This window comes from Marmota flaviventris, chromosome 1 (genome assembly GCF_047511675.1).
Source record: "Marmota flaviventris isolate mMarFla1 chromosome 1, mMarFla1.hap1, whole genome shotgun sequence".
Classification (NCBI taxonomy): Eukaryota; Metazoa; Chordata; class Mammalia; order Rodentia; family Sciuridae; genus Marmota; species Marmota flaviventris.
Genome location: NC_092498.1, coordinates 139746953 through 139773215, shown reverse-complemented (window position 1 = coordinate 139773215; position 26263 = coordinate 139746953). Strand labels below are relative to the sequence as shown.

Sequence of the window (26263 nt, the reverse complement as noted above, 5' to 3'; positions counted from 1 at the left end):
CAGCTATCATAGTGGTGTCTTAATTGGTTGAGTGTAATTGTCATTAGGCAGCGATAAAGACATCTGGAGCTCTGGAGAAAAATCAGCCTTTTTTCCTACTTCCATTCAGTATCTGTTCTTGCTACTCCTGGCCAGTAGTAAGCTCCTTTAGATCCGGGCCCCTCTGCCCCTCTGTTCTGCAGTTGTGAAAACGTGAGTGTGCTCATGAGCACCACGTCTCACTCCCTTGCTGTCATTTCTTTACTTGTGTTAGGCTTCATGGCCTGCGGCCACATCATGGCTCAGTACCTGCGAAATACAGTCTTTTATTCTCCATTCCCTTCAATAAAGGAGTCAGTCTTTTATGTTTCACCTCCTGAGTCATCTTATAGCAAAACATTTATGTGATTCTCATGCTCTTTGAACTTGAAAAATGGAGTTAATTTCAATGAGTATCTATGGAAAATCTCCTCTGAGTGCTGGGAACCTTGTCTGTAGGCTGGCACTGGGAGAGGAGAAGAGAGGAGAGGATGTGGCTGGGGAGCAGGGCAGGGGCTGGCTTGTGGAGGATTTTCAGGAGGCCCTGTAATTCCGACTTCATTCATTAAGGTGTTCCGAGGTGAGATTTGGCCTAGGCTTCTGGAGTGTCAAGCACTGTTCTGGTCTGACTGTTCTTGTTGATGGAGGTACAGCAGTGAGCAAGACCCAGACCCTGGTCTCAGATACTGAGAGGTGAGTAGAGTAGGAAGAGGAACAGTTAGGTAATCACCAAATAATTGTCATAGAGACAAGTCCAGGCTGCTAGCAAGGTAGATCATGGTGGGGACATGATCTCGCACAGAGGCTGGGGAAACTGGCAGTGTTTCCTGAAGAATGACTCACGAACACTGGTGTTTGGAGGGCTTGGCATAGCAGGGTTGACTGAAGATGGGAGAGGCTCAGACACAGGGGGGCTGTGACAGTTGGGAGTGTTGAGGGATTTGGACCAGGGTGCCATCTCTAGGAAGGAGAACAGAAACAGCTTGGCAGTGGTGCATCATGGCAAAGGAGGTGTTGAAGGGGCCTCTCTCTTTTTGTACCAGTGACCTGGGACTGACAAAAACAAGGAATTCGGAATTAGCTAGTGTGGCAGTGAGTGGGAGCTTTTGGAGGAGAACATGCATTTATTTCCATGTGCGGAGTCACTGTGAGTGCCCAGCTTCCTTCAGGGAAGCAGAGGCTCGTCAGCTGCCTTTTAGATATCAATAGAGCACTGTTCTCCCTGGGACCCCTGCCCTGCCTCTCTCCTCTTCCCTCGAAGTGAGAAATCAACAGTTTGTATCTCACAGTTCCCTTCTGTCTGGTTCAGAAGTTAAAGCCCTCCTCGCCTTTCCCCCCGCTATTTTGCAGTTTTGTTGTTGCTTTGCTGGAGCACTCTGTGTTGGGGGTACTGACTGATGGTGTTGAGGTGAGCACTGCAGCTCTGGCCACTGAAATCCTGTCCTGGACACCCTGCGCCTCCCGCTGTGCCTCAAGGGGGTGCCACAGAGAGCAGCAGGAAGCTGAGGGTGTGGTGTGGTACTCAGAACCACCCTGGCTCATACATTTCCTGGCTGAGTACTCTTTTCTCCTCAGAGATCCATAGTTCTCTGATCTAAATTCCCCTTCTTTCTCTCACTTGCCTTTCTCTGTATTTCTGAGAGACAGTGTCATCCTTTAACCTTTCTTTTTCTAAACTAACTAGTTCCTTTTACCTGGAATTTAACCTTAAGACTCTAATCACACAGTCTAGGAATTCAAATGTCTCATTCAGTGTCTCTGAAGCTAAGCAAGTGGCCTTACTCCAGAGAACATCGCAAGTCATTTTCAGGGTGTCAGGTTGAGTGCGGTGTCTTGATGCAGTGGGGTGTGGGGTTTGTGTTCTTGAGTCGGGTTCACGGTTAAGAGGGTGATGTGGACAGCTTCCTGGAGAGCCTGGGAAGCCCACGAGTGTGCTTTGGCCTGGGGGATAGCCACAGCCTCCCTTGCTCTCTCATCACCAGGCTTAAGGACGTTGATGGTGTGAGGGTTCTGTGAGATGCTTATTTCTGTGAGCACTTCAGTGGTCAGAGAGGCAGCAGGCCCATGTTAGAAAGCACATCTCTCCTCTTCATCTCCGGCCATCACGTGTTCTCTCCAGACCCCATCCCCCAGGTGGAGAGCAAGTTCTTCAGCCTAGAGAGCTGGTGTGACAGGACAACCCGTGGATTGTGTAATACAGGCATTTACTATAAAGTAATAATTTGGAGGAAAAGCTATTAAATGTAAACAAAGCACTCCCAAATCAGTGTTCTTTGTTTCTTTATTTAAAAATCTCAACTGAGATTGAACTTGTGTGCCTGCTTTATACATGTCATGTCATAGATTTCAGTGATTAAATAGATCTGAGAGGTTATCTTGTTCAGTTCTACAGTGAAACCCCGAAGGAACAATGAATGGTTAGGGCCTTAGGAAGACTGAAGCCCTTCAGAATCACCTGCCTGTCTTTGTGATGTGGGCTCATCATGAGGTACTCAAAGTTACTTCCAACCTTAACCCTCCTGCCACTTGTTTTACATGTGGTATTAAACCTGTGTAACAGATGGAAAGGACTTAAATAAGGCCGGGCTTGGTGGTATACACCTGTAATTCCACTAGCTCGGGAGGCTGAAGCAGGGGGATTGTGAGTTCAAAGCCAGCCTCAGCAACTTAGTGAGGCCCTAAGTAACTTAGTGAGACCCTGTCTCTAAGTAAAATATTAAAAAGGACTGGGGATGTGGCTCAGTGGTTAAGCACCTATGGGTACAAAAAAAAAAAGAACTTGAATAACTCAGTGGCAAGGCCATGTGTTGTGGTGCATGCCTATAATCCCATCAATTTAGGAGATTGAGGCACAAGGACTGCAAGTACAGTGCTAGCCTAGGCAGCTTAGAGAGACCCTGTCTCAGGAATGAAACTGAAGGGCTGGACATGTGGCTCAGAGGTCGAGCACCTCTAGGTTCAAATCCCTACTACCTCAAAAAAGAAAGAAAGAAAAAAAAAGCCCTCGGTGGCAGACAGTGCCCCACTCATCATTGGCATTTTGTTACCCTAAGGGCCTCCTGTCTGAGCAGGTTCTGGCCCTACCTGGCTTTAATGGAGACGGTCATTTGTGGGAGTGGCAGTAGGGATAGGACCGAGCAAGTGCTCTTGTTTTCCAAGAGGGCACAACCAGTGTGCATTTAGACAAGAGTGTTTCATGAGGAGGCAGCGCTGTCTGGCTGCTAAAGGCAAGATTTAATTGTTTCAGCAAATCAATTAGTCTTTAGGGACTTTAATCAGTCAGATCTGATGCATGGATGAGGTATTAGAAAGCTTGCGCCTGTAAGACCATCAGTTCCTAGTATCCCAGCAGCATCTCCTTCTGGTGTGTGTGTGTGTGTGTGTGTGTGAAAGGGAGAGAGAGAGAGAGAGAGAATCTCTTTGCTCCTACAGATTTCTGCTAGTGAGCCCTTTAGTGGGAGAACTTGAGGTGGCAGATTGGTTCTAACAGTGTAAAAAGGGAAGCGAGGAGATCTTGATGCCCACTTTCTTATTATAGTTTCTTGTTTGAAATTGTCACCATTGTGCTGTGAGAATGTGAACCGTGTTCACAGCCTTCTGTCATCCAGTTGACATTTTCCCGCGTTGGAGTTACTCATCCAAACAGTGTCACAGGAGTGTTCCCTGCTGTCCAGATCTCACTCCCCTGTTGTTTCAAGGCCCTCCCCATTTTCTCTCCAATCCCATTTTGGAACCAAGTGTATCCTTCTTTTCCAGATATACATCAGGGGAAGTGAGGGTGTGGGACACCCGCACCTGGGACTATGTGGCCCCCTTCCTGGAATCAGAGTATGAGGAGGATGAGCCTGGAATGCAGCCATATGTCTCCTTTGTGAGGATCAACAGCTCGCTGGCGGTAGCAGCTTATGAGGATGGTAAGTAACGCAGCCCTCCTCCCTCTGAAGGGAAAAAAAGCTTCACAGAAATTAAGCAGCTGTGGCTGGCTCCCCTGTAATCCCTCCACACACACACGTGGGCACACACACACACACTCCTGCCTTTATGTGAAGAAGCTGGCGAGGAACCCTCAGTGCGTTAGCAGGCATTGGAACACAGCACCCATTAAAACCGGTGTTTAATTCCTACTGGAACTGTCGGGCTGGGCGTTGGTGCCAGACACGACAGGGCTGGCCAAGCCATCTTAAGCAAATAACTTGTTTGGTGTAAAATATTAAATATACTTGGCCTACTTTTCCTTTAGCCTCTGTTCAGTCCAAAAGGAATAGTGATAAGGGGATAGCATAGATAATCTATTGACAAATATGGAAATAGAAAAATAACAGTCAGTGCCTACCTTTTTTTTGGGCACTTACATACTATACAAGATATTTGATAGCAATGTGCTGTCTCTCTGGCACTGAGAGGGTTCTTTTTGTGTGTGAGCAACTGTGGGCTTATGGAACTAGGTGAGAATAGTCTAAAGTTAGTTTTTACAGAAGTAATGAAACACTTGGAAGTTTATAGCTAATAGAAATAATCATTTCAGTGGCCGTGGTATCCTGTAAGACCGCCACTCATGCTCCTCACGTCCACTCTGTTGGAAACTGAATCTCTTGTCTCCCCACTTGCCTGAAGGTAGACTGCAGTGTATTTCAGAATGTTAGTGTTCATGTCAGGGCGCTGGGGCACGTCCTCAGAGTCAGTGTGACATTGTCTGTTGCCTCAGAGGACAAAACTGAAATAGCTAATGGGGAATTTTATATCTATATGTCATTCAAGGATGAAAATTAGAGCTGGATCTTTATTATTTTAGCACTGTGAATGCTCTTCTTTTGGCTTGATGTTAGTAGGCACTGTTGATAGATAGATTCTTGTCTTTTCAGCCTATAGAAATTCACTGAGCTGCTTCTGTCATATAGTTATTATTTCATCTATAGTTACTGAAATTCTGTAAACAAGCTTGAGCTTGTTTGCTACTTTTTAAATTATCAGTGAAGTTTTTTTTTTTAATATAAACACCTATATGAAAGTTGTATCACTTTTAAGTTAGCATGTTTTAGAATGATCTAGGAACTTCTTGCTGCCACATACACATTGGTACACACATATTTTACCAATGGGGAAACAGGCCTAAAGCCAGCTAAGTAATAGATTTGAGGTTGAAGCCAGTAGTAAATCCAGAACTCTGATTGTGAATCCCAGATTGTACTAGGGGGCTTTTAGTGTTGTTTTTGCAATGCCAAACTCAGAGGCTCTTCTAGAACTGTGCACTCAAGTTATTTGTGCCCTTGTTTCATATTTGAACTTGCAAGGTACAGCTTGAGGTGATACTCAGGTATTCTGCTGGTTGAGTGTGTGTGCATTTGGTGTTGGGGTTTTAACCCAAGGCTTGGCATATGCAGCTTACACTTGCCTCTCAATTATACCCTCAGACCCTGGTTTTATATTGTTAATAAGAATTGTCTTTATCCCCCTCATCCCTATTGCTACACAGAAATATTGGGGAACAAAGTAGATATGACAGAAAATTTGTTTTGTTTGGTAAATATGTGGCAAATGATTGTCAAAATATTTCACATGCTTGGTTTTAAAATCATAATTGAAATTCAGATGGCAAAAAATGTATATGAAATATATCAGAAGAGAAGCTGAAGTGCTGCTGTTACGTGGTCTTACATGCAGGCTCCCTCTCTACTCTTTTCAGCATCTTGTTTTAGTGCCTGTAGTGTTGCTCTGTGTGGCTGTCCTCAGTCCATCTGTTAGGGCCCCTGTTGATGTACATTTGAGCTGTTTAGGAAGTGATTGAAAGCAGTGCTGCACCAGGCATGGTGATGCACACCTAAAATCCCAGCAGCTCTGGAGGCTGAGGCAGGAGGATCGTGAGTTCAAAGCCAGCCTCAGCAACTTAGTGAGGCCCTAAGCAACTCAGGGAGACCCTGTCTCAACATAAAAAATGAAAAGGGCTGGGGATGTGGCTCGTTGGTTAAGTGCCTCTGGGTTCAATCCCTGCTACTAATTTAAAAAAAAAAAGGCAATGCTGCAAGCAGCATCCTGAAACAAATACCACAGTGAACTTGTGTAAGCGTACACAAGGGGTAAATGACTGGTTGCTGGGTTGAAGACTGGGGGTGTTTTATGTTTGGACGAATATTGTGAATTGCTCCCCAGAAGGGTTTCACCAGTCTAGTCTCACAAACGTATGTGAGGGAGACTGTTCCCTCGTGTCTGACATGTGGAAGTGGCGTTTTCCTTGTTCTTGTGTTTGCCTTACTTTACTCGAAGTTTACGTGAATGCCTTTTCATTATGTGTTTAGTTGTTACTGTTTCTTTGTCTGCAAATTGCTTGTTCCTGTGTTTTCCCATTTTTCTTTTTGGGGTTTTCTCTTTTCTTGACTGAAAGGAAAAGGCTAAGGAAATAACCCTGGTCCTACATATTTCTGATTTTTTTTATCATTTATTCTTGAATGGACTTTGTTTTATGTTATTTTCTAGAAATTAGTGGCTGATTTTAATTTTCTAAATGGTTAATAAATTTTATTTTGTGATTTAATAATTTTGATTCATATATATTAAGGGATCAAAGATCAAAATAATATTGGCAATTATACATTGAGAAATCTTGCTTTCACCCACCTTTGTCCATTCCATTCTAAAGAACAATATTTTGTTATATGTCCTTCCAGTACTTTGGTATTACAATTCCAAGCAAATATAAATATCTATTCTTATTCCTCACACTTTTTTCTTTTTACAAAAGGTAGCGTACTGCCATATGTTCTTCCACATCTTGGCTTTTCCACACCGTAACATATCTTGAAAGGTGGCCCTTGTCTGTGCAGAGGAAGACCACTCCTTACACACTCGTGGCATCCCATCGTATGTAAGCACTACGGCTTGTCGAGGAGCACTTGTGTTGCATCTGGTCGCTTGCTGTATGAGCAGTGCTGTGGTGGAAAACTGTCAGAGGACATTTTACATGGGGGCAGAAGAGTAGTTTCCTAGAGGAGTGGTTTCTGGGTTGAAGGGTAAATGCAAACGGGGTATTGTGCATAGTGTGAGACTGTGCCCATTTTCTCAGTTTTACCATTGAATTGTGTTTCAAACTTTTGGGTATTTATCAACTGGATAAGAATTGGTATCTGAAAAATCTGAGTATAGTTTTAATTTATACTTCTTTTAGAGTGAGAGAGGTTGAATTTTTTTCATATGTGTACCTGCTACTTCTTTTTCTCCATTAACCATTACAACTTTTTAAATAATTAAATCTTTTTCTTTCTCTCTTTTTTTGGTACTAGGAATTGGACCCAAGGGCACTGTACAACTAAACTACACCCAGTCCCTTTTTATATTTTTTATTTTGAGACAGGATCTCACTAAGTTGCCCAGGTTGGCCTTGAACTTGCAATTCTTTGTGCCTCAGTCTCCCAAGTAACTGGGATTATAGGTGTGCATCACCACATCTGGCTATAAATCTTGATCCATATAGAATTTATCCTGGTGGGTTAGTAGAAAATGTGGATCTGAATGGGATCTTTTTTTCAATGTCTCTTATCAGAAAGCTGCCTTTACAAGCTTGTAGAAACGAAATTATTTTTTGTGTTTCAATCTGTTTTCATACTTCATGTTTCATTTGATTTGTCTGATAGTTTACGTTTATATCATTGAGTTTGTCTGTCTTGTCCTTTTGGGTTTCACATAATGCTTGGGAAGATGGTTACTTCATCTTGAAATCTTTGATTTGTCTGAAGTTCATTTAGATGTTAAGGATTATTTCTCTTAGAGTTCTTGAGTTTTCTGGCTCCTCTCTGAGTGCATCCTACCAATCTGATACAGGCTGTTACTTTTTTCTGTGATAAAGAGCAATTGCTTTCTTTCCCCAGACCTCAGGTGGCATTACCTTTGTTCTCACTTTAGTTTATAAGATTGGCACAATGATATTTATGTCAACTTATTCATGAATAGCTAGTTCTGAGCAAAGACGGATTTGAACAATCAAATGCACACTATTTTTTCTTTTTAATGGCTTCTGTACAGGATCAGTGAACTGGCTATTCTTTGGCAAAAAATGGCAAAGGGGAAATTTACCTTGTGGGATCTGCCATATAAAATTTGTGACTGTGCCTCACAAAAAAGAAGAGTAAGATAATAAAATGAGTTAATGAACTCCAGCTCTCTGGTTGTGCCAAAGTGAAGCTCTGTAGTCATCAAGACCTCTCCATGGTCTGTACCATGTTCTCCACAGAAGAAATCTCACCCAGAGGGGAGATGGAAATTGCTTTGGGAGAAAGTAAGTCATCCCTACGTCCTTTTCCTTTTCCACTTCCCTGCCCTGTAGGAACACTGCACATGCACCTGGGGTGTGGAGATTTGGCAAGGTGATCCACAGTTGTGATTTTTTGAATTCCAACCCACTGGCCTCATATTTCTTCTGCCTTGTTTCCGATTGTCAGCACTGGCTGTCCTCCAGTTTGATTTTACCACTAATTGTGTTGCACGTTACCGTACCGAAATGAATCAAATCAAAATGCTTTTCCTGGAGCATTAGATAAAGCAGGCGAAGGTTCTGAGTAATGAGCAGATGCTGCTAATGCAGGGACAGCAGAGACCTTGCCAGGACTCCATCTGCTCCATGCTTGCCTGCCTTTGGCCTTGAGCCACAGCATTAGGGAATGGCAGTGTGCTGGAAGCCCACTCCCTGCTCAGAGTTTGTCTTAAAAACTCATTCTTTGGTAAGAAGTGAGATTACACACTTCTTATATGCAAAGAAGTTCTTGTTTGTCCCCCTAAATGGGCAGAGGAAAGATGAGACCAGGTGCATGTTAGCATGTGGGACCTAGATGGGACAGCCAACAGTCCTCTTTCTGTGGTGCCATCAAGTGAGGCAAGGTGGCTTAGCCACTTCTGCAGCAGTCCCAGTGCAATTGTCAGAGCATACACAGACTCCATTGTCCAGGGCCCAGCCTTTCCTGGGCTGAAGTGACAGTGATTTTTTGTAGGGACAATGGGTGAGAGCAGCTCTCTGCAAGCTGCTTGTTAATCGTAAACAGTAGGACCATGGTTTAGTTATGCAGTTCTAGAGACAAGGTGCTTCTAAAGTTTCATTAATAAGTTTGTGTTTAATTAAAAAAAAATCAGTTTTTTGATTGTTTTGCATATGTCTCTTGTTTGAATCTTTTTTTTTAATATTTATTTTTTAGTTGGACACAATATCTTCATTTTATTTATTTATTTTTACATGGCGCTGAGGATTGAACCCAGGGCCTCGCACATGCTAGGCGAGAGCTCCACCGCTGAGCCACAACCCCAGCCCCGTTGTTTGAATCTTGATGATGACGATGAGTGCAGTATACAATTTGCCTCCCTTTCTTGTGGTCAAAGTTGAAGTTTGAGAGGTGGATTAGTAATATGTTGAGGTGCTGCTTGGGAGTTGCCTGGGACAGCTGACTGTGGGTTGTGGAGAATTTTATTTGGTTTCAAGGCCTTTCTTTTCTGGTCACTTCTCTTAAAAGTTTCATTAATAAATTCTTGCCTGATATTGATGTCTGCTTTTAGGCCCAGGCACCTTTCAATTGGATACTTGGCAAACAGAATGAAGTGAAACAACTTTCTGACAAAAACTAAAAAAATTCTAGGAATAGTCCTTTTAAAAGATATGGTACATTCGGGCTGGGGTTGTGGCTCAGAGGTAGAGTGCTCGCCTCACATGTGTGAAGCCCTGGGTTCGAGCCTCAGTACCACATAAAAATAAACACATAAAGGTATCGTGCCCATCTACAACTAAAAAAATTTTTTAAAAAAATATGGTACATTTACACAGTTAAGCAATTTTCTTTCTTTCTTTCTTTTTATTTTTTGTGGTACTGGGTGTTAAATCCAGGTCCCTGGACATGCTAGGCAAGCACTCTACTACCACTGACCTGATCCCCGGTCTCATTTGAGCAATTTCTTAACAGAAGGAGTGCCCACATTTAAAAAATATTCTGTGGAGAAGTAAAAAAAATAATAGTAAAAAATAAATGCAGAGTTCTGAGCTGAGGCAGTGTGGGTGTTCAGGAAGTATTTCTTAGAGAATTAAGCTTTAAAGCAGTTCCTACCTGGTATGTTCTAGAGTGTCAGAGTTTGTCTCATAGGCAAGCCACAGAGGCTGTATTATGTGATGGAGGAAGCTATTCCTTTAAATGTTTTTCTATTTAATAAGAAGAGCTTGAAATTATACTTATTTATATATATTTTGAACTAATAAGCATTATAACTGAATAATCGTGCAGTATTCCTTCAGCGGGAGTCAACAGAGATGGTCTTGGGCAAGAGTTGTGAGACTTTAGGAAACTTTTGAAAATCTGCGTATTTATGTTGATGGCAATCTCAGAAAGCCCCACGTAGGTCGTTTGACCCTGTAACTGAGCTGCACTGTGGGATCTCAGCGTGTGCATTTGTGTTTGCAGGCTCTTGGAACTGGATGATCACCCACATGCCTGTGTTAACCTTACAGCACATTGGTTTTCACGCTGAGGGGTCCACAGATAATTCTTGGGGTTCTGCAAGCTCTCAAATTAAAAAAAAAAAAAACAACAGCAGCAACACTGTATTAGGTACAGAATAGCAGATGATTAAATTCTAAGATAATTAAGAAATTTTTAAAAGGAGTGGCACTTTCAATTTATGATATAAGATTTAGTGTTAATCCTTTGGTTTATTAGAGGTTGTTTTATTGAAAACTAATTTTTAATAATACACGGTGTGATGCATAAATTCAGAGTAGCTTCCTGGCTTATTGCAGTTGAAGTTAAAAACTGAAAGGAATAATAAATAGCACAAGGTAGCTTTTGGGAGATAGTTTTGAAAAATAAACTGTTCAAATTCTTAAATGTGCCAACTGACAAGCCACCATAAGTTTGATTTTTTTGAGGAAGATAGATCTGGTTTTAAGTGAGATAATTTAATTTCCCTCTCAGTACTTGCAGTTTTAGTTGTAGTGTTTACTCCATTCTCAATCCTAGAGTTTTATCAAAACAGAAAGAAATGTATTTGTGGAATGAGTGTATTTCTGTTTTAAAAGCAAAATGTGCCTGCTGCTTGCCTTTTCAGTGAGAAAGCCACTAGGCAGGTCCTACTGGGGAGGGAGGGCCCTGAGGGGCCAGGTGGAGGAGGAGAGAGCCCCAGTGCAGCAGCATGGTGGTTTGGCAGGTTGGCACTTCACAGAAAAGGCTGAGCTGGTGTGTAGTGGGTGATGGGAGCCAGTTTTCTCACTGTGGGAGAAGGAATTGAACGTATGGGACGGGGGAGGCCAGAGTGAGCCCTGTGGGGCCAGGTTGGCATGGGGAGTATAGGTGTGGAATTTATGATTTTCAGTACAGATAGGAAGAGAAGTACACAGATGGGGTGTGTGTGTGTTCGTGTTTGTCCTGGCTTTGTTGCTGAGGAGGTGTAGGATCATCAGCCCAGCAACAAGGAGCGCAGCTAGTACCCAGCTCTCAAAAAGATGCTGTGTACTAAGAGGAGCCAGAGCTGCTGGAAGTGCTAACTGCAGGGCTGGGCAGGAAAGAACCAAGTAACCCTGAAACAGCGGTGTGCACCAGGAAGTGAAGAGGGGTCTGAGAAATGATGGTACCCTGTCGGCGTACACAGGGGCTAGCCTGAAGGGTTCCCTTTGGCCAGTTCTGGGACAGTTTGAGTATCAAAGTAAATATTGATGGCAACAGAATATAACATGCCATGAAACAAAACAGGAATCCTCAAGTACACACTTTAAAAAATAAATAGATGAATAAAAAGGGAGAAGAAATTTCTTAAAGTAGAATGTCGTCTAATAACTACAGAAAGAATGATGAGATTAGAAAATCACTAATTGGTAACCATGGTACTAATTGATTCAGACAGAAAAGTCAATTGATGATAAAACTAGTGAGTAAGAATGAGACGATGGGGGTTGGGGTTATAGCTCAGCGGTAGGGCGCTCACCTCACATATATGAGGCACTGGGTTCGATCCTCAGCACCATATAAAAATAAATAAAGATATTGTGTCCATATTTAAAAAATCTTTTAAAAAAAGAATGGGATGATGGTTGGGATTTTACATAGTCTCGAAGAATATTCTCACAGAACACTTATTAATTAAAAAAGAGAAGAAAGTAGCTTTGCCATTGAGAAGCCTGTCAGATAACATCTTAATAAAGCAGTCAAACTTAACATCATCAGTAGTGATACAAATTGTCGTCCTGTACCATGTTGATAGGATGCAGTTAGGAAAACACAGAAGCACTTCTGTGAGATTCCAGCCAAACTGTCAAACCTGGTTAGTCCTAAGGAAATACTGGACAAACCCAGATTGAGGAACATTCCACACAATGACTGACCTGCCCTCTTTAAAACTGCCACACATCTCCATAGTCAAGGACTATCTAGGAAACTGTTCTAGTTAAAGGAGACAATGGAGACATGTCAGCCAAGTTCAGGGTCATCCTGGCTTGGATCTTTTTTTTACATTTTTTTTTTTTTAAAACTTGTTCTTTTTAGATGTACATGACAATAAGGGTATTCTGTTGGATCTTTTTTCTATAAAGCATGTTACTGGGACATTTGGCTGTGGGATCTGAACAATGAATATATAGAATTTCTTACAGTTTGTCATTTTGAAATATTTCAAAATAAAAAGTTAAAATACTTGTTTCTGATCAATGTGATATAACAGGAATTAGATAATTGAAGTTATCCTTCTGCTTTAAGCAACTGGAAAGCTGGACAAAATATATTAAGCCACAGTTTTTGAACATTGTGATCCCTTAGAAAAGGTGAACAAACAAGGCAGGCCTAAAGTTAATTGTTTTCCAACTGGAAACACCTTAGCACAAGGGAGGAGAATCTAAGTGGTTCTTGGAGCTCACTCAGGGCTAGGTATAGTTAGCATTTTTATGAGACAGTGTGGGAAGACCTTGTAATTCATGGGTTGTTGGGAGCAATCCTTGAAGGACATCACATTTTAGTAGTGGGACTAAGTTAGCTCTAGACTAAAAGCTGTCTAGAAGTTACTCTAAAAAATAGTTGAAAAGTGAGCCTCAAAAGGATCCAACTAATTTTAATTTTGTATCAGAACAAATCCAACACTATTTAATAGAATACAACAAAACCCAGGAAGCAGCATGAAAAATTCACAGCATCTGTCATTCAATAAAAAATTAAACATATAAAAAAGCAGGAAAATACAACCCATAAAATGAAGAGAGTCAATCACAGAAAGAGAATAAAGAAATAACAGAAAACTAATAGATAAGAGTGTTAAAATAGCTTTTATAAATAGGTGCATAGGTTTCTAAAAGCATAGAACATAAGCATGATAAGGAAAGAAAAGATATTTAAAAAGACCCCAGTGGAACTTCCACAGAAGAGAGATAATTCTTGAAATGAAAATGTACTAGATGTAATCGGTAGAGAAGAAAATATCAGTGAATTTGAAGATGTGGAAATAGACACCGTGCACACTTAAAAGCAGAAAGAAAAAGGCAGAGGGAAGTACTGAGCAGAGCTTCAGCGACCTGTCAGGGTAGTATCACATATTCTTCTTCAGACAGATCAAGGCTGAGAGATGCCATTAACAGAAGACCTGCACCCCAGGAACCATGAAAGAAATTTTTCAGCCAGAAAGAAGTCCATAACAAACACAATTGTGCATCTGCACACAGGAATGTAGAATGGCAGAAGCGAATAGTAAATATGTGGGTGAATGTAAAGATATTTTTGTTTTATATCTTTAAAAGTTAATAAGTCTGATGTACAATCAATCAACAAATACATGAAAAAAAATGTTCATCATCACTAGCAATTAGAGAAATGCAAATCAAAGCCACTCTTAAGATTTCATCTCACTCCAGTCAGAATGGCAGCTATCATAAAGACAACAACATGTGTTGGCGAGGATGTGGGGTAAAAGGCACACTCATCCACTGCTGGTGGGGCTGCAAACTGGTGCAGCCAATTTGGAAAGCAGAATGGAGATTCCTTGGAAAATTGGGAATGGAACCACCATTTGACCCAGCTATCCCTCTCCTTGGTCTATACCCAAAGGACTGAAAAACAGCACACTACAGGGACACAGCCACATCAATGTTTATAGCAGTACAATTCACAAAGGCTAAACTGTGGAGCCAGCCTAGATGCCCTTCAGTAGATGAATGGATAAAAAAAATGTGGCATACAGACACAGTGGAATATAACTCAGCAATAAAAGAGAATAAAATCATGGCATTTGCATGTAAATGGGTGGAGTATAACTCAGCAATAAAAGAGAATAAAATCATGGCATTTGCATGTAAATGGGTGGAGTTAGAGAAGATAATACTAAGTGAAGTTAGCCAATCCCAAAAAACCAAATGCCAGATGTTTTCTTTGATATAAGGAGGCTGATTCATAGTGGGATAGGGAGAGGGAGCATGGAAGGAATAGAGGAACTCTACTTAGGGCAGAGGGGTTGGAGGGGAAGGGAGGGGGCATGGGGTTATTAATGATGGTGGAATGTGATGATCATTATTATCCAAAGTTCAGGTATGAAGACATGATTGGTGTGAATATATTATGTCTACAACCAGAGATTTGAAAAATTATGCTCTATATGTGAAATATAAATTGTAATGCATTCCGCTGTCATATATAAAAAAAAGTTAATGGGTCTGCTTAATGTAAAAATAACACCAATGTGTTATTATGGGGTTTTGGCATACACAGAAGTTGATTCTTATGACAAAACCTCTTTGCTCACTATCAACAGAAAAGAGCTTTTTACATTTGCTTAAGAACATCTGTATAAAACCTACAGCTGACAGCAACAACTATTACTACTGCTACTACTTCCTCCTCCTCCTCCTCCTCCTCCTCTTCCTCTTCCTCTTCCTCCTCCTCCTCCTCTTCCTTCTCCTCCTCCTCTTCCTTCTCCTCCTCCTCTTCTTCCTCCTCCTCCTCCTCTTCTTCCTCCTTCTCCTCCTCCTCTTCTTTCTGACACAGGGCCTCACTAAGTTGCTTAGGGCCTTACTAACTTGCTAAGGCTGGCCTTGAACTTACAATCCTCCTCTGACTTCATTCTTAATGGTACAAGATGGTGATTTCTTCTTAAATCAGAAATAAGGCACTTTCATTACTTTTACTCACATAGTAGTGGAGGTTCTAGTTAGTGCAGAAAGGAAAGAAAAAGAAATATAATACTGACAAATAGAAAAGAAGAAGTAAAACATGTCCATGGTTAGAATATCTATGTGTAGAATCCTAAACAATCAACAAAATTGTTACTAGATCTAGAAAGTATGTTTAGCGTGTCATTGAATGTAAGGTCAGTGTCCAGAAATCAGTTGTTTCTCCAAGTTATCAACAAACAGCTAGAAACTGGTTTTGCATCAAAAATATGAGATAATCTTGCTGAGAGAAATAAGGAAAACTCAAATGAAGAGAATTGTCATGACTATGGATTGGAAGATTAACAGTTAAGATGTCATCGTTCACCTAATTGATCTGGAGGGACAGTCTGATCCCAGTCAGAATCCCAGCAGGCTTTTTTCCCCTTCATAGAAATTTATAAACCAGTCCTAAAATTTAAGACTAAAAAGAATTTAAAGTCTAAAAATGTACAGAGCTGAAAACAATTTGAGAAAAGAAGTACAATGTTGAAGGACTCTTCCCCCTCATTTGAAAATCTACTGTAAACCACAGTAATCAGGACAGTGTGTTACTGGCATTGGAAGAGACCTGTACAACAGAGGCACAGAAGAGAGACCCACCCACTGATGTTTTTATAAATGCAGTAACTCAATAAAGAAATTAATCTTTTCAACAAATGGTGTTGGAACAAGTGGGTCTATGTATGCCTCCCACCCCTAGAATGACCCTCTCCTTCATGCCATATATTAGTTAACTCAAAATAGATTGTAGCCCTAAGTGTAAAACTTGTAAAAGAAAACAAAGTAGAAAGTTGCTGTGACCTTAAGCTGGGCAGAGATTTCTTCAGGCACGAAAAGCCAAAATAGAAAAAAAAAAAGTTAGATTTCATTAAGATTTAAAACCTTTGCTCTTCAGAGACCACTAGGAAAATGAAAAGACAAGCCATTGACAGGCAGACGGTATTTGCAAGACATATCTGCTACATGGCATGTATCATGTAGATATACTATATACACACACATACAAACACAGACACACACACGTATATATATACACATATGCATGTGTGTATGTATATATAAAAATACATATGGGGAGGGCTTTTACAACTTAAGTATAAGCAAACAACCAATTAAAAATGGCAAAAGATTTGAATAGATACTTTACTAAAGAAGATATATGAATGTCCAAGAAGTATATGAAAAGATGCTCAAAATCATTAGTCATTGAACAAGTACAAATTAAAACCACTAGGAAACATCATCACACACTTGCTGTAATGTCTTAAATTAAAAATACTAATAATACCAGTGTTTTGGTGACCCAGGAGTAACTGGTATTTCCATTCCTTGCTGGTGGGAATGCAAATCAGGGACAGCACTTTAGAAAATAGTTTGGCATTTTTGTATAAATTTAAGAATAAACTCAATAACTCAACAGTCTCACTGTTATATTTATCCCAGTGAATGAAAACACGCTCACATAACAACTTAAGGTACTTGATTGTTGATAGAAATTTATCCATGATGTTTCTAAACTGAAAGCAACTCAGATGTGTATCAGCTGGTGAGTGGATAAATATGTTGTGGTGTAGACACACATTGGAACACTGCTTCATGCAACCGTGTAATGCATCTCAGCAGCATTATGCTAAATAAAGAAAAGCTGCTTGCAGGGGAGTACACACTATATAAAATTTCATTTATCTGAAGTCCTCAAAGAAGCAAACCATGTCAGCAAACAGTGGGACAGTTGCCAGGGGCTGGGACCAGGGGAAGGGACTCATTACAAAGGGGTATAAGGGAACTTTCTGGGTGACACAGTGTTCTATGTTATGATTGTAGTGGAACTTACAAGGCTATAGATACTTGATGAGAATGAACAAGTATCTATAGCCTTGTAAGCTCCACTACAATTTAAAGTTGATGGTTTTACTTTTTTTTTTTTTATGGTGCTGGGGATCAAACCCAGGACCTCACTCATGCTAGTTAAGTGCTCTACCATTGAGCTACATCCCCAGCCCACCAGGATGGCTTTCACTTTCTTTTTTTTTTTTTTTTTTTTTGCACGTAGATTTTACCTCTGCAAAACTGATTTGATTTTTGAAAGGCAAAAAAAAAAGAAGAGTTCTTTTACAAATGTATGATATATGATATGTCAAGATCATTGTAATGTTTTGAGCAACCAATAAAAAAAAAAGAGTTCTTTTAATAACTTTTTGCAGTATAGTTGATGTCACTCTTGAACAGTCAGTCCTTTTTGCCCAGCAAGAAAGGATAGTGTCTGAGCCTGACTTTTGACCTTTCAGCTGAGGACCTGGATTTGTTCATTCTAATTCTTAAATGTTATTAAAGTATTATGCTACCTTAGTAATGCTGAGTACAACTAGTGCCCAGATTTGAGTTTCTAAATATTAGTGTTTAAATAAAAGGAAACAGAGGTAGGGCAGGTAAGTACAAGGTGGAACACCTTTGTGGGACCAGAAAATAAGGGTTTTAAAAAAAATGACGGGGATGGGGCAACTAAATTGGGCTACCAATGGCCAAAGCAGAGAAAATGTCAGCAATAAAATATGGTGACAGTAATAGATTATAACCCAAGAGCCCCATCCCAAACATCCAGGGTTCCTGTGGCAAAACCACCCATTTCCTGGGGAAATTTGCATTTGAATCTGAATGCCTGAGTGAGATATTAGATTCTCTGTGGATTCAGTGTTCTGATTCTCATTTGCCTTAGGTAACTCAAAACCAACTGCAGTTTGCTATAATCTAAGAATCTTATGTAGAGTTTCTTCATGCTTTTGTTTGAAAGGTATAATTTCAAGATCTTTTGAAGATTTGAATTGGGATTTCTAAAGTTTACAAATGTCTTGGATTTTCATGGTAAATCTGAGAAGGCCCTTATTTGGCAATGTGACTACTGAAAACATTTGTAAGCTAGGTATGGAAGGACATGCCTCTAGTCCCAGCTACTCAGAAGGCTGATACAGGAGTATACTTGAGTTGGTGACTTCAAGACTAACCTGGAAACTTGTCAAGGAAAAAAGGGGAGGGCCAGGTGGCTCATGCCTGTAATCCTGGCTTTAGGGAGGGTGAGGCAGGAGAATCACAAATTCCAGACTAGTCCTAGCAATTTAGCAAGGCCCTGGGCAACTTAAGGAGGCCCTGTCTTGAAATAAAAAATGAAAGAGCTGGGAATATAACTCAGGGGTAAAGCACCTCTGGGTTTAATCCCCCGTCCTCATAAAAAAAAAAAAAAAAAAATGGCTGGGGAAGGCACTGGGGATGTAACTCAGTGGTAGAGTACTTGCCTAGCCATGTGCAAGACGCTGGGTTCTATCCTCAGTAAAATACATGTAGAAAGGAAATGTACAAAACGCAAGTTAATATACTTTTACTTCTTAGTGTTAACCCTTCAAGTTATTTTTTTTAAACTCTTTTATTATGAAAAATTCAAAACATACAAAATTGAAGTGAATGTGATAAACTCCCATATATCCATTAGGAATCATCATTATTTTGAGATTTTGTTTCTAAATATTGCATAGTGGTGTTATTCAACCACGTGGGTGTTTTTTGATGATATACATACTTTCCTTGTAGAAATAAAATCTATTTTAAAAGGAACAGTGTCTAAGGCTTAATGCACGCTGGCCCTGGGCCATGTCCTGTGCTGGGATGTCTTGTCCCATTTGGTCCAGGGGAGGTGGTGGCAGTGATGTTTTGGATTCCTTTGGAGTCTAATTCACCTAAACCCATCATCAGTGGGCCATAGGTAGAATTTGAGTTTTATTTTATTTTTTGTACACCAAAATTAAATGTTGATTCTAAAGTGATTGGAAAAAATCTAGTCACTAATGAAATTATTACTTATAAAGTTGTATACCCAAATTTATGATTTGTTACATAGTATTACACATAGAAAGAATTACACATAAAAGAATTAAAAATTACACATAAAAGAATTAAAATATTACCCAGGAGTACATGGTGAAAAATAAGTCCTCCCTCGTTACCCACCATCAAGCAGTCCCCCAGCCCTCTGGACTCCCCAGTCTCTTCCCTGTGGCCTCTGCTTTGACCAGTCCCTGGTTCGCTCTGGTGAATATCTTTGTTCAAGTACAAGGCATCAGAGGCTGTGTGTGCAGTGGTGTCTCTTTCATATTATTTGCCTATTCAGTACTTGCCTCTGTAGAAGAGCCAGTCCAGAATCTTTGGCTTCTCCATCCATTTTTCCTTTGACTCTTATTGCCACAGTCTCACAGTGTAACATTTGCCTCCTTTGCAGTTTACTGTGTCTTAATTTCTTATTCTTTCTCAGATGTTCTTTCGGTTTTGAACTTGAGAGGTACTAAATATGGAATTCATCCTTCCTTCCTCTTCATTTGTCATCCCTTTCTGCTTGGTGATCTCATATCTGGTCTCTGCTTTGCTTATGTCCTAATCAGTCCCTTCACTGGTCTTAAGCCCATTCAGATCATAATCTTACATGCAGTTTCTAGAATACTTCCTATTTATTTGTTTGCTGTAGGCAGCAGAGTCCAGCCTCAGCACTGTGGTAGCTGTCCTGTCCAGGATAACACTCAGCATCTGGGCAAGAGTGCACTTCATTCAGCTTTTTCCTGTCAAGACCCTCATGGCTTAGCTCTTTTTCATGACCTTGTTTTCTCTGGTATTACTCTCCTATTGGCAGGCCCCTCTTCGATGAGAGCAAAACTTTTTTTGTCCTCTCAAACTTTATACTTCCTTTGTGTGGCCCACAATTCAAGTGCTGTTGTGAGGAATTGATGAATGGAGAGGTACACATTTAGTTTAACTTTTTTAAAAATTTATTCAAATTTGTTATATATGATGGCAGAATGCAATTCATTTCATATTACACATATAGAGCACAATTTTTCAAGTCACTGATTGTATACAAAATATTTTCACACCATCCGGGTCTTCATACATGTACTTAGGGTACCAATGTCTAACTCATTCCACCATCATTCCTACCCCCTTGCCCCCTCCCTTCCCCTCCCTCCCCTTTGCCCTATCTAAAGTTCCTCCATTCCTCTCATGCTCCCCTCCATCGCCATTCTGAGTCAGCATCCTCATATCAAAGAAAAATTCGGCCTTTGATTTTTTGGGATTGGCTTGCTTCACTTAGCATTATATTCTCCAACTCCATCCATTTACGTGCAAATGCCATGATTTTATTCTCTTTAAATGCTGAGTAATGTTCCATTGTGAATATATACCACAGTTTCCCTATCCGTTCATCTACTGAAGGGCATCTGGGTTGGCTCCACAATTTAACTACTGTGAATTGTGCTGCTTAGTTTCACTTTTTGTTAGAATGCCTTTCCCTTGTTGTAGGATTTCTTTTGACTTCTGCTTAATTTCTTATGGGTAACTGTTACTTACATGGTGGAAATTGAGATTGCCAGCTGTGTTTATAAACATTCAGCTTCATTCGTGTCTCTGAACACAGTTAATTGATCCTGTCTATTTAACTATTATGAAACTGAAACCAAACTTCAGGTGTAAGCTCACGAAGAGGAACTCAAAACTAAAATGAGTTCTAATCAAGAAGGCACCAAACGGCACAAGACAAGCTGTAGTTCAAGAAGTGACCAGCATTTGACTTTTTAAACTGTTAACTTGTTTTAAATTTTATGGTGCATGGAAAAGATCAAAGGGGAGGGGCAATACCAATTGTGTTTTTTTCCAAAACCAGTTCAGCGGTTATTTACCTTTCAAGCAATTAACATAATTACCATTATGCTAAAAAGTAATTTTGGAAAGTTGTGCCCTGAGCTCTTATGGCTCCACCGGGACAGTTTTAGTTGGGACTTATCTTTTTGATGGAAGCCTAATTGCAGTTTTGGCTTTGTGCACACAAACAGAAGCAGCTAATTGTTTAGGCAAATAGCAGATTAATTTAAATATGCATCCCTAATAAAACAAAAATGGTATCCATTATGGTCCTTGTTCCCATGACGAGGAATATAAATACTCTGTGCAAGTACCATTAGGCAGAGGTCTTAAGGATTGTCAACATTATTTCACAGTGGTAGCACTTTCCAGATACCTAGTAATCTTTACAAAAGCTAACATAAATCAGTTTAAACTCATTTAGATCCCATTTCCACTATATGCAGTTTCATTACCACACTCTGGCTGGCCTCCTCTGGGAGGTGGGAGGGGCGTGCTGCAAACTGGCATGGGTGCCCATCCACAGCTGCTGAGCAGCTTTATGTCTTCTCCAAAAGCCGCCCTCATTACTCATGTCATCATTAATGGCTGTTGCTAGTCTAGGGCCACTGGAGTTCCTTCCGTCAAGTCTTCTTTTCTTTCCATCAAGGTGGAGAGTCCTGAGCTCAGGAAGCAGGTGGGGCTGCCAGACCCTGCCCCCACCTAATTTGGGGGGCCTTGGTCTGTCCTCATTATCTTCTTTCAGAGTCTTAGAAAGACCCAGTTTCCTTTGTCTGCATCCTTTCATATTTCTTGGGAGGAGAGCAGTATCATTCATCCCAGCACCACATCAGATTTCAACGTAAAACGACACCTGCTCCACCTTCTAGACTGATGTGAGGCAAAATGGGGGTCATCAACTTTGACTCTTAAGGCTTATGCCTGGCAGATCATGGCTGGTGCAGGAAATGGTAACTGAGACCTGCTTCTTAAATCACCAAGAAGCTGCTTAGAACCTCCCTTTGCCTTTGCTGAGGATTTTGGTGTAATATGCAGGGTGGGTGTGGTAGACACCTTTGGGGTGTCTCCTTGCTTTGAAGTCCCTTTGCAGCCCCACTAGAGGAAGGCAGGTATGTAGGATTTGAGTTGCCTTTTGGCCTCAGCTGATTGGACAAGGGATGGGGAAACCTTTCATGGACTCGGACTCAGACTTGTGGGCTCAGAGTAGAAGACCTTGTGGAATGGGGACAGCCACATTCTTCATCTACTCAGGGACAAGAGAAAGCTGGATTGTGCAGAGAGAAAAAATGAAACTGTCAGAATTGAAGACAAGCTCTGCCTTGTTTTCAGTGTCTTCCTTGTTCTGGTTCTGATCTCTTGCATTTCCTACCCTTGGGCTATATGACAGCTGTACCTTTTCCGTCTGTTTTCCTGATGTGTTTAAGCCAATTTCACTGGATTCTGTTTCTTACAACCAAATGCTCCCTTACTGAAACATGAGACAAACATCCAGCAAGCCTTCACTGATGTTAGGCCCTGTTCAGCACTCAGAATTCACTGCTGTGGGGAGCAGAGAAGGACACAACTCTGCCACTTTTATAAATCCACACGATGTCCAAAGCCAAGTCTCTTCATTGCTGCGTCTGCAATATGAGAAAACTTGGTCTTTTGAATGAATCTATATCAGATTTCGTTTAAAACAGACCTATTTGAGAAGCAGATTTCTTTGGCTCTGAGAGGCATTGACTAGTTCTTCCTTAGTCATGCAGTGAATGTGGACCTAGTTCAACTTGAAGTCTTTGGAAAAGTTAGCCACTCCATTTTGGGGGACCTGAAAATGGAGTGATACTGTGACAGAAGGTTAAACTTTATGTTGTGTTTAATTTTACATTTTAGTAACTAAAATGTTTGTTTTCTTCTAGTATGTGTTTTGTGAAAATAGGGATCACATTCTTCTAATCTTTTTTTAATATATTTTTTAGTTGTTGATGGACTTTTAATTTTCACTTATTTGTACATGGTGCTGAGAATCGAACCTAGTGCCTCACACATACTAAGCAAGTGCTCTACCACTGAGCCACAACCCCAACCCTACATTCTTCTAATCTTTATGTGCTCCCAGGTAAGGTACTTTGTAGATGCCACTAGAATGTCAGTTATATGCAATCAGGGACTTTTTTGTTTTATCTGATTCACTACAGCATTCCCAGTGCCTACAGCAGTGCATGGGCACCAAGCAGGGGCTCAATAAATATTTGTTGAATGCATTATTACATTAATTCCTTTTTGATTATCAACATGGATGATGATCAACTACAGTATTATAGAATATTTTTATAATTCAAGTATTCACAGTTCAAGACTCTGAAGTTTTGAGGTTGTAAAAGTAGCCATGATTAACTACTAATAAGTTGACCATTTATAATATTAGCCTTCATTCAAACATCCCTCTCTGTCGGCTGCTGTGCCCATTCTTGCAGCTGTGCTTTTGGGTCACATACCCAGCTACACAGTTCAGAGGGAAATTGCAGACCTTGCAGAAGCTGCAGGATTTTATAGTGTTGATGTAAGTAGAAGAACACCAGAAGTGGTGATTTTGTGGGTAAAAAGAAATGGCTCTTTTTCTTATTATTTAAATCAGTCTAAACGATAATTGCCTGCTTATGCAAAAATAACAGTGTATGCAAGGCTTATCACATAATGCAGAAATAAAAACTATGCCAGGAGCACAAAGGCTAGGAGGGGAGAAATGCAAGCATATTGCTGTCAAGTTCTCCACTTTGTGAGGTGCAAATACCCATGAAGGGAGACTGTGCTTAGTCAGTCATGCATCTTAAAATGCTAAAGTAATAAATAACACAATGAAGAATTTTGACTCATAAGCCAACAAAGGAATCAAAATAATATCAATGCAAACTCAACCCAAAACAATCAAAAGAGAGAGTGTGGGGGGGGGAGGTAGCAAAGAACAGATAGGACAAACAGAAACAAACAGAAAACAAATAGCAAAGTGGTAGATTAAGCCCAACCTCATCATAATCACATTAAGTATACTAAATAATCTAAACACCCCAGCTAACAGCAAGACTATTTACTGTCTATAAGAAACCCACTTTGAAGACATGAGGCAGAGTAAAAAGGTGAAGATCCAGCTACCAACAGTAACCAGAAGAAAGTTGGAGTGGTTTTGGCAAGTACAGAAAAAGTGGATTTCACAGAAAAAATTATAACCAGGGGTACAGAGGGGCATTGCTTTATCATAAAGGGTCAGTTCTTCAAAAAGCAATACCAGTCCTTAATGCTTAGGCATTAAAAGGGATGTTGGAGAACTGTATGGCCATTAAATTCATGGAGCCCTGGAATATATTTTTATCTAAAAAGGTCCATTTTTTGTTTTTTTAAGAATTTTTTTCACAATACCTTTATTCTATGTATTTACTTTTATGTAGTGCTGAGGATTGAACCCAGGGCCTCACATATGCTAGGCAAGTGTTCTACTACTGAGCCCCAGCCCCAGCCCTAAAAAGGTCCTTATCTGGGTGCAGTGTCATATGCCTGTAATCCCAGTAGCTTGGGAGGCTGAGGCAGGAGGATCATAAGTTCAAAGCCAGCCTCAGCAACTTAACAAGGCCCTAAGCAATTCAATGAGACCCTGTCTCTAATAAAATATTAAAAAGGGCTGTGGATATGGCTGGCTGGCTAAGCACCCCTGGGTTCAATCCCTGATACCAAAATAAATTAAAAAACCCAAAAAAGTCCTTCTCAAGATAGCTCTGTGAAACTCAACTTTGGGGGGTGAAGTGTATTTTATTGCATCCAGTTCTTTCAGTTCTGTTGGAAAAATGATGCCAACAAAACCAAAATACTTAATCAATAGTGAAAAATGTGTTTATAGATAAACTCCATGTGTGCTTAGAGTGAGCTGTGGCTCAACAACCTCCATGCTTGGCAGAACGGGGTGAGTTTGTTGGTGTATGGCAGTTACTCAGCACGCTCCTTGTTATTTCATGCACTTGTAAACATAGCCACTCATCCTGCACCTCTCTAGCTGAATTTCAGCTTAGCTTCTGTTTCTTCTCAAAGTGAGTTCTTGATGTGCCTCCCTGAGAGGAGACAAGGAGTCTGGACCCTTGAAAGCTCCATGCAAGTAGCAGCTTTTATTTCTCTTGACTGTTGGTGGCAATGTCTCAAAGCACATGCAGACACATGCAGTGCAGAGCATTTGCGAGAGCCCCCTGTGAAGACAGCACTTCCTGGACTGGGAGAGCCCAGCTCCTATCTAATGGGCAAACTATGGGCATTTCCTGTGGCACAGCTTTTCCCTCTGAGTCAGAATGGAGAGAATTTGGCAAAATATTCATCAGGGGAATGCGTCGTTCTGTGGAGCCTTTCGGGATCTGCATCTCCTTAGAGAGCACACTGTCTTATATTCTAACGCTGAGCTTGAGGAAAGCTCTGCTTTTGTGTGCTCACCTGCTTAGGTTACTGACAGTTTGAAAGTCTTGCAAAGTGGCCCAGATGTATAACTTTCTTTTAACTTTATGTGAGCTGAATGATAGTTTACAGTAAGAACCTAAAATTCAAGGCGTTTATAGTTCAGAGACCAAATTCAAGGCAAGAGCAAAGGGTGATGGGAAGATAGACTGGAAAGAGAAAAAAATGAAGAGCTTTATTCTAGGCAATAGGAAGTTACAGGAAATGGGACTGGATTTGTGGATGAGCAATAGAAAGGAAATTAGCATTATTGGTAGATTAAATACACTTACACACAGCAGGCACTATAGGTTGCATACAAATTGGAGATAACTAGGAATGGCCCGTCCTCAGCATTTTATACAGTTGGTCTCCTAAGCCCAGCAGTCCTGTGCAGTAAGTAATGTTACCTTTAGTTTTACAGGTAGAGAAAGAGACTCACAACTATGGAGTAACTCCTCCAAGTCCTACAGTTATCAAGTAGTGGAGCTGGATTCAACCAGATAGCTGTAGACTCTGTTATGTCCGTGCAATTATTTCTTGTTGAATTTTGAAAAATAAAATGATTGCATGATTCTTATAAGATCATACATACTAAGTGAATTTAAAGTTGTTACCTGCATGGTTTCTTTCTACCTAGGATTTCTTAATATTTGGGACTTGAGGACTGGGAAGTATCCTATTCATCATTTTGAGCATGATGCAAGAATACAGGCGCTGGCCCTCAGCAAGGACGATGCCACAGTTGCCACAGCTTCTGCTTTTGATGTTGTGATGTTGTATCCCAATGAAGAGGGGTACTGGCAGATCGCTGCAGAATTTGAAGTTCAGAAACTGGTAAGCCTTTGTTCTGGTGAACTTGTTTTCTCTTGGAATCTCTGGGTCTACTATAAACAAATAGGATGGTGGCAGCTCTTGTTCACCTGGGGCTTCCTATGGGCTCCTATTTCCATAAATCTCATGTCAGCCTGC

The 26263-nt window shown here is 40.6% G+C and overlaps 1 protein-coding gene across 1 annotated transcript in view; it reads left to right on the top strand.

The window, feature by feature from the left end:
- Nucleotides 1-26263, top strand: part of Fbxw8 (F-box and WD repeat domain containing 8) — a 106963-nt gene that overhangs the window by 42190 nt on the left and 38510 nt on the right. Inside the window, exons 5-6 of the mRNA XM_027949190.2 lie at nt 3775-3932; nt 25932-26128. Of these exons, the coding sequence (XP_027804991.1) occupies nt 3775-3932; nt 25932-26128 (355 nt within the window). The remainder of the gene's footprint in view (nt 1-3774; nt 3933-25931; nt 26129-26263) is intronic.